At 55.3% G+C, this 8,876-nt stretch overlaps 1 protein-coding gene and 1 long non-coding RNA gene across 2 annotated transcripts; both read right to left on the bottom strand.

Moving 5' to 3' along the window:
• Positions 1–236: 236 nt before the first annotated feature.
• On the bottom strand, positions 237–1,693 carry LOC120395148 (lysine-rich arabinogalactan protein 19-like). Its single transcript, XM_039519303.1, has 3 exons — positions 1,675–1,693; positions 1,134–1,361; positions 237–460 (listed from the first exon to the last, which is right to left on the bottom strand). The coding sequence occupies exons 1-3, from the start codon at positions 1,691–1,693 to the stop codon at positions 300–302; spliced, it is 408 nt and encodes a 135-aa protein (XP_039375237.1). The 3' UTR covers positions 237–299.
• A 1,341-nt stretch (positions 1,694–3,034) lies between these two features.
• Positions 3,035–7,911, bottom strand: LOC120395146. The gene is made up of 3 exons (XR_005592492.1): positions 7,767–7,911; positions 3,733–3,878; positions 3,035–3,491 (listed from the first exon to the last, which is right to left on the bottom strand). It is a non-coding gene; the product is annotated as an uncharacterized LOC120395146 (long non-coding RNA).
• Positions 7,912–8,876: the final 965 nt, after the last annotated feature.

Genomic DNA, 8,876 nt, shown 5'->3' with positions numbered 1-8,876 from the left:
TGAGAGGAGTTCTTAGAGGGGTCACAAGACACACGTCGGGATAGGTCACCCTCTCACCCCAGGTCTCACCCTGATTGGTCAAATCTCCTCTTGGGGTGGTCCTTCCAGGAGGAAACCCATCTTGATTGGTAGAGGGTGGTGGGAGGAGTTCTTAGAGGGGTCACATGACACACCTGGCTTCCAGTCATGTGGCCGCCTTGACCACAGTAATACCCCATGGGGCAGAACTTCCGGTGACAGGTGGGAGGGACTAAGGGGTCATGGGGCAGGGCTAGGCTTTGATTTATGGTGGGGCCTGTCTACTGCAGCCAGGTGTTGACTATGTGCAGGCACATCCGGAGCCAGAGTCCATATCTGCGCCGGAGGTCGAAGCCGGGTGGTCGAAATTGCCGGTGTCGGGGAAGAGCACGAGGAGGAGGAGGCAGGGCTGGAGCAGGTGGCTGGAGGACCTGGAGCGAGGCTAGAGAAAGGCAAGGAGAATACTGAGCCGGGGTTCAGAACCCAAATCTGGAGCCAAGAAGGGTCACGCCAAAGTCATAGCCAGAGACCGGAGTCAAGAGTCCAGCCAGAGTCAACAGTGAGAAACCGGAGGGCAGGGCAGGGCAGGGCAGGGGGTACATGCGGGCTGGAATGAGGATGACTTACTGGAGCCTGGAGACCCCTCATCGGGGGACTCCCTTCCTAGCAATAACAGAAGGACAGCGGGATGACAAAGATGTCTCTGAGCCTGCGGTCCAAGCCAAGGAGCTCCCATCCAGGCTGTGTGCCAGAACCCCGTCACCCTCCTGTTCATTTCACACTCTCAGACCCCCGGCCGGAGAATAAAGGGCAGAAGTGAAGGTGCCCCTGGGGGAAAGGCTCTAGGCCGGGACCCAGTCCACTTCCCAGATCTACACCCAGGATTGTGTGACCAGGCCCACAGCCCTTCCTCTGCATCTCAGTTCCCACCTGCCAGATGGGGAGGCTGCTCCCCTGCCCCAGGGTGTTCGGGGGGAGTTTCCTTCCTGGCTGGGAAGGGCTCAGATACCGGGTGGGTGGATTGGGCCCTGGCTGGGGGATGGTCGGATGGGCACAGGGTGTTACTAGTCCCCACCGCCCCAGTCCTCCTCCCTTTCCCCTGGGTCTCCCCTCACCTCCAAAGACGGAGCCTTGAAACACAGGGCTCCCAGACGCCACGGAGGAGCTGCTGGCCCTGCAGGAGAATACGGAGCTGGTGGTGTCACTGAACTCCTGCTCTGGGCTGGGAGGAGGCGCCACAAGTGCCAGGCTGGGGCTGGCGGGAGGCTTCTGGGTCGCCAGGCTGGGGCTGGCGGGAGGCTTCTGAGGCGTGATGGGGGACGAATCCTCCTCCTCCTCCTCTTCTTCCTCCTCCTCCTCACCCCACCACACCTGGGCACTGGGAGTGTCTGCACCAGGGAGGGAAGGAGAAAGTTTAATCCCTTCTGCTGCTGGGGGGATGCAGTGGACAGAGAAGACTCCATGTTTCCCCTTTCTCTGTAAGGAGCCCCATGGCAGCCAGGGCCCCACCCTGCCCCTCCCAGAGACGCCCTCAGCCCCATCAGCCTCAGGGCCCCGTGGCAGTCAGCCCCCCACCCCAACATGATCAGGGGAGGCCAGAGCTCCCCGACTCCGCCCAGCATCCCCTGCCTTGGGGCGTGGCTGTGCCTCCCCCACTGGTGTCAGTGGGGCTCATGTGGGTCAGTCCCGGCGCCTTGGCGAGCCCATGGGCATAGGGTGTTACTAGTCCCCCACCGCCCCAGTCCTCCTCCCTTTCTCCTGGGTCTCCCCTCACCTCCAAAGAGGGAGCCTCGAAACACAGGGCTCCCAGACCCCACGGAGGAGCTGCTGGACCCGCAGGAGAATACGGAGCTGGTGCTGTCACTGAACTCCTGCTCTGGCCTGGGAGGAGGCGCCACAAGTGACAGGCTGGGGCTGGCGGGAGGCTTCTGAGTCGCCAGGCTGGGGCCGGTGGGAGGCTTCTGAGTCACCAGGCTGGGGCCGGCGGGAGGCTTCTGAGTCACCAGGCTGGGGTTGGTGGGAGGCTTCTGAGTCGCCAGGCTGGGGCTGGCGGGAGGCTTCTGAGTCGCCAGGTTGGGACTGGCGGGCTGCTTCTGAGTGGCCAGGCTGGGGCCGGCGGGAGGCTTCTGAGTCGCCAGGCTGGGGCTGGCGGGAGGCTCCTCCAGGGCCAGGCTGGGGCCGGCGGGAGGCTTCTGAGTCGCCAGGCTGGGGCTGGCGGGAGGCTCCTCCAGGGCCAGGCTGGGGCCGGCGGGAGGCTTCTGAGTCGCCAGGCTGGGGCTGGCGGGAGGCTTCTGAGGCGTGATGGGGGACGAATCCTCCTCCTCCTCCTCCTCTTCTTCCTCCTCCTCCTCACCCCACCACACCTGGGCGCTGGGGGTGTCTGCACCAGGGAGGGAAGGAGAAAGTTTAATCCCTTCTGCTGCTGGGGGGATGCAGTGGACAGAGAAGGCTCCATGTTTCCCCTTTCTCTGTAAGGAGCCCCATGGCAGCCAGGGCCCCACCCTGCCCCTCCCAGAGACGCCCTCAGCCCCATCAGCCTCAGGGCCCCGTGGCAGTCAGCCCCCCACCCCAACATGATCAGGGGAGGCCGGAGCTCCCCGACTCCGCCCAGCATCCCCTGCCTTGGGGCGTGGCTGTGCCACCCCCACTGGTGTCAGTGGGGCTCATGTGGGTCAGTCCCAGCGCCTTGGCGAGCCCATGGGCACAGGGTGTTACTAGTGCCCCACCGCCCCAGTCCTCCTCCCTTTCTCCTGGGTCTCCCCTCACCTCCAAAGACGGAGCCTCGAAACACAGGGCTCCCAGACCCCACGGAGGAGCTGCTGGACCCGCAGGAGAATACGGAGCTGGTGCTGTCACTGAACTCCTGCTCTGGCCTGGGAGGAGGCGCCACAAGTGCCAGGCTGGGGCTGGCGGGAGGCTTCTGAGTCGCCAGGCTGGGGCCGGCGGGAGGCTCCTCCGGGGCCAGGCTGGGGCCGGAGGGAGGCTTCTGAGTCGCCAGGCTGGGGCTGGCGGGAGGCTTCTGAGTCGCCAAGGTGGGACCGGCGGGAGGCTTCTGAGTCGCCAGGCTGGGGCCGGCGGGAGTTTCCTCCGGGGCCAGGCTGGGGCCGGCGGGAGGCCCCTCAGCTGCCACGGTGGTTGGCGGCTCCTGCTGGGCCCTGGGGCGCAGCTCCTGGCTCCTTGGCTTCATGTATTGGAAGCCCCAGAGCTGCCGTCCCCGGCTCCTGCCCTCCCCTGGCTCTCTGCTCCACAGCTGAACCCGGGGCCACTTCCGTTTCGGGTCAGCTAGAGGAGCTGCTGTCTTCCGCCTCCTCCAGCAGGCGAAGCAGCTCCTCCCTTTCCCCTGGCCACGAGCCTCTTCCCTGCCCGCGGGGACAGAGGGGCTGCTCTCCTCCTGGGCAGGCTGCCTGATGTTTGCTGCCGGCTCTGGAGCCACGTGCCCGGCCTTCCTCAGCATCCGCCTTATTCGCTCCATCCTGGAACGGAGTGGGGAGCAGCCATGAGTCTGGCTTCAAAGCAGCCTCTCATTAACAAGCCTGCCTGCTCCCCTGCCCACCTCCCCTCTGCTGAGGCAATTTTTCCTCCCGACACATCCCACCCCAGGGCACAGGAACCCTCCACCTGGGAAGAAACCCTGACAAGGGACGGGCTGGGAGCCCCAGTGGTGGGATATTCCCACCACACGGGGGATGGCTCTGGAGAACTCCACTTACTTACTCTAGATCAGATGGAGCTGAATGGCAGATGCTCGGGGTTGCTCCTCCCTTTACCCTCCTCGCTCTCCGCACCCAGGTGGCCAGCAACGGGTGCCGCTCAATGCCCTGCCAGCAGGGCAAGGGGTAGAATCCAGAAATTGAAACTGGCTGTGAAAACAATACAATGCCACTAGTTGAACGCTCCTGGGACACTCCATAGCTGTACCCGGGCCACCTCCATTTGGGCCCAGAAGGTGCCTCAGGGTCAGCTAGGGGAGCTGGGGTCTTCCTCCTCCTCCAGAAAGCCAGAGCTGGCAGTGCCAGCAGGACTCAATTCACAGTCTCCCTGGCTCCGAGTGGGACCTGTTGTAGTGACTGACGGATTTGCTCCTTGTCCCCCATCCAAAGCCAATAACACATCTCTGGGTTGGCAGTCATGAGTTAGACCTTCTCAGCACCCCTCTGTCTCCCGCAGACCTCAGCTGTTCCTTGGACTGCGGTGGCTTGGACGGTAACAGGAGTGGATATTGTTACTGGCTCACTGGGTGGTTCTAGCTAATGAGGGTCTCAGTCTAGCCTCAGAGGCCCACACCCCCAGACACTACAGGTCAGGGTGGATTGATTTAATTCCAAATGTTTTGTAGTTGTATTTTTGAGTAATTTTCCTAATGAGAGATTGATTCTCATGAAATTCTTAGTGGTGGCCGATGACAGAACACAGAGCAATGGTCTCAAGTTGCACTGTGGAAGGCTTAGCTTGGCTATTAGGAAACACTAGTTCACTAGGAGGGAGGTGAAGCCCCGGAATGGGTTCCCTAGGGAGGTGGTGGAATCTCCATCCTTACAAGTTTTTAAAGGTCAGCTTGACAAAGCCCTGGCTGGGATGATGAAGTTGGAGTTGATCCTGCCTGCAGCAGGGTTGGACTAGATACCTCCTGAGGTCTGTTCCAGCCCTAGTCTTCTATGATTTTAGGAATAGGGATCCATTCAAACATGTTGACTTGCTGGTTTTGCAGGATACAGAAAAACAAAAGGTTGACTGAACCATTTGTTTTCATTTCAAACAAACTGAGGTAAAGAACAGGTTTCAGAGTAGCGGCCGTGTTAGTCTGTATCCGCAAAAAAAACAGGAGTACTTGTGGCACCTTAAAGACTAACAAATTTATTTAAGCATGTATCTCTAGTTTGTGCACTGAACTGATTGTTCCTGCTCATAACATCCTTCCAGATTTTAGAAGTAGTAGCTCACACCTCCTCCTCTCTAGCCTTTATTCATATTTTACAAGGGGAAAAGAAGCCTTCATCCTTTTTCAACTCCTAATCAGTTTCTTACATTTGAATGAAGTAGCTGCATCAACTGGAATGAAGAAAATATTCTTTCTGCACCCACAGAAGAGGCTAGTGCTGCCAAAATCTGGCTGAGTGTTTCAATAACTTCTGGACGCCCGGGTGCTTAGGTAATGACTTCCAACAGTTTAGTGCTTTGACTTCCTCTGACTCTTGGCAGCAAACATGGACTTCTTCATATATGTAGTTATTTAAATTACTTTAATAGGCTGGAGCAACTAGAGGCCTTAACATCACTTGTCATCATTTGAAATTTTATACTGGATATGTTTAAAAAAAACTTTTTCAATATAAATTTAAAAAACCCAGTTTAAATAAAAATAAAATCTCTTCTGGGGGGCGGGGGCTGGGTTGTGAAAAAGCCACAGATTGATCTTGCCCTTGATTTTAGAACTACTACTTCATCTGAGAGAATCAGAAACTGCTTGTATTCTGTTCAAGGAGAGGAGGCAGCAAAAGTCATCCTGGCAGTAATTTGTTGGGCCTTATTTGCTCAGTCTCAAACAAACAAGTGTGCAAAACTCTAGTTAGTCTCTTTTATGTAGGCCCAGCTAAGAGGTGGTGGGAGGAGCAGGAATGCTGTCTCCGTCCCGGATCCAGTAGCAATTGCACAGGATATTGCCACAAAACCTACATTTTACTGCCAAACTTTCTAAGCCAGTCCTCTCCTGCGCTTCCTGGTTTCCAAGTTTCAAATCCACAAATCCTGAGCAGTAACATTGTGACACCAGAGGGAACTCAGCCACCTGTCGCTCCTGACTCCACTAACCCGGAGCATAAACCCGAAGCCTGAGCCCTGCCTTGGGCATCGCTCCCACGGAAACCTGCAGGTTCATTTACTGACTTATGCAAATCACCGGTGGAGAGTTAGCACTGACTGGCTGAATTCACTCTCAAGTCACAATGCCCTTCAGCTTACAGCACGAATGGAAGGGGCACAGGGTGGAAATCAGGCTTTTCTGGTGGCCCGTTTTCCAACTGAGAAGAAGGGACAAGAGGGAAGGAGGAAGAGGAAGCAAAATGGCCACATTCCAAACGCCCCCAGCGAGTCACAGATTAATTTCAAGCCCAGAGGAAACCACTGTCGTCTGACTTTCTCTTTCACTTCGGTCATAGAATGTGCCTCAAAATAATTTCCATAGGAATTAGAGCAGGTTTTTTAGTAAAACACCCAAGCTTGATTTTAAAAGAGGCCAGTTGTGGAAAATCCAGCACAACCCTCAGTGAATTGCTCCAAACTCTGATGTTAAAAATGCTCCTCGCCTTCTTTCCAGTGTGTATTGGTCTAGCTTCAACTTCCAGCCATTGTCTGCTCATAACCTTTCTCTGGTAAAGCGAAGATGGAGGCTTGCTGCAGCAAGGCTCCAGGGCTCTGCAAGGTTCCCCTTGCCCTGCATCCCTGTCCTGCCTGGCTGTTGGCAATGGAGCTCTGTGAGGTCACAGACGCCTCACTCATAGAATCATAGACTATCAGGGTTGGAAGGGACCTCAGGAGGTATCTAGTCCAACCCCCTGCTCAAAGCAGGACCAATTCCCAACTAATTGTCTTTGCTCAATGGGCTGAGTTCCTGCCAAAAGCTTTTGCAAAGTCACTGCCACACCCACCTTTCCCTGGCAGGACTGACCTCTGCCCCTGGCCAGCCCAGCTAGATGTTTGAGCTGCACCCCGGATCACCCCACTTGCTCATTATTGATTCTGGGGTGCAAGCAGGCTACCCAGTAAAACAGCACAGTCTGTTCCACACCCCACACTGAGTTTTTCATAGAGGCATCGGTTGTGAAACAATTCAGTCTCCTAATGTGGCCTCTATTTCACGGGCTATGAAATTTCACACTCTTAGCACCCTATTGAGCCCAATTGCTTGTAATTCACTAAAAGGCACCTTCCCAACCAGGTATGATGGTAGGACACCAGGAAACAGAGACTCCACCTCTCCCCTGGGTAATTTCTTCCAGTGGCTAGTCTCCCTCACTGTCATCGTTACATTGGAAATTGACAACTTCTGATAAGGGCCCAATTTATGACAATCTTTTAAATAATTTAAATAGAAGAGAAAAAATAACATCCAGTAGAACATGTTCACTGCCAAGCTCTTCAGACAGTTGCACCACTGATGTGATAGCTAAGGCCCCGGAAGCAAAGCTAGCTGAAATGCTAACCCAGCTTTGGGCAGCAGTAAAGGTGCAGAAAATATTGTCTTCCTTTCAGTTTATTCAAATCGTTCAGTTCAATCGACTAGTTTGTGGAAATTCAAGAAAGCCATTGGGAATTCACAAAACAGGCAAACTTGTTTTCCTCCCTCAATCTAGGGATAAAAACTAGGGGATAGAGCTACTGGATCATCAATCATCAAGGGCTTGGATGCTAAGAGAACTGGAATTATTTTACTGGCTTCCTGGGTGTTACTAGCCCATGAGGGTCTCAGTCTGGCCCCCAAGGCCCACACTCCCAGACACTAGAGATCAGGAGGGGTTGATTTCACTCAAAGTGTTTTGTATTTGCATTTTTGAATTATTTTCCTAATGAAAGATTGATTCTCATGAAATCTTAGAGCTGGCAGATGACAGAACAAGGAGCAATGCTCTCAAGTTGCAGTGTGGAAGGCTCGGATATCAGGAAAAACTTTTTCCCTAGGAGGGTGGTGATGCCTTTGAGTCTACTAGGATAGAGTCCCCTATCTTGTACTTAGAGCCTATATTTTTTCTTACCTTCTACACAGATGACAACGTCTTGGAAACAAATACACACGGGAATGAAAACCACAGGCACTGAATCTCCTGCACACCAACGTCTCTTGGTCCTCGGTGAGAGACCGCGAGCTGGAGGCTTTCTGCAGCAAGGCTACAGGGCTCTCCGAGGTTCCCCCTGCCCCACACCCCTGTCTGCCTGGCTGTTGGCAAGGGAGCTCTGTGAGGTCACAGACGCCTCATCATCGTTGCCCAATAGGCTGAGTTCCTGCCAAAGGCCTTTGTGACATCACTGCCACACCCACCTTTCCCTGGCAGGCCTGATGTCTGCCCCTGGCCAGCCCAGCTGGGTGTTTGAGCTGCACCCCGGATCACCCCACTTGCTCGTTATTGATTCTGGGGAGCAAGCAGGCCACCCAGTAAAACAGCAGAGTCTGTTCCGCACCCCACACTGAGCTTTTCATAGAGGTTATGAAACAATTCGATCTCCTAATCTGGCCTCTATTTCACAGGCTATGAAATTTCACACACTTTGCACCATATGAAGCCCAATTGCTTTTAAGTCACTAAAAGGCACCTTCCAGAATGAGAGGCAGTTGTGACGAGAAGACACCAGGAAAAAGAGACTCCACCTCTCCCCTGGGTAATTTGTTCCAGTGGCTAGTCTCCCTCACTGTCAAAAACGTGTGCCTACGTCTCATTTGAATTTTTCTGGCTTCAGCTGGCAGCTGTTGGTTCTTGTTGTGCCTTTTTTGGCTAGATCGAATTAGCCTTGCCCCGTGAAATCCGATCTCCCCATCCTGCTGGAAGCCCCCCAGCCAGGAGAACCCAGTAGGGGCCTCCTAGCTGTTTGTCTGCCCAGCTGGGGACAGGACTTCCTCTCCTGCAGAGGCAATGCAGAAGTGAGTGCGCTGCATCAGCCCAGGATTGAGCTCAGGGCTTGGGCCTTGGCAGCTTCTGCTCCAGTCACGTCTCTGGGTGCCCGGACTCAGAGCTTCTGGCCCCCTGTGGCTGCAGCCAGTGCTGGGGCACTGGGCTCAGGACTTTCATGCCCCTCCCCACTCCTGCCGGCGCTCTGGGTGCCTGGGCTCGGGGCTTCTGCCCGGCCTCTGCAGTGAGAGCTCGGGGCTT

Source organism: Mauremys reevesii, unplaced genomic scaffold (assembly GCF_016161935.1).
Source record: "Mauremys reevesii isolate NIE-2019 unplaced genomic scaffold, ASM1616193v1 Contig99, whole genome shotgun sequence".
Lineage (NCBI taxonomy): Eukaryota > Metazoa > Chordata > Testudines > Geoemydidae > Mauremys > Mauremys reevesii.
This window is presented reverse-complemented; position numbering and strand designations above follow the sequence as displayed.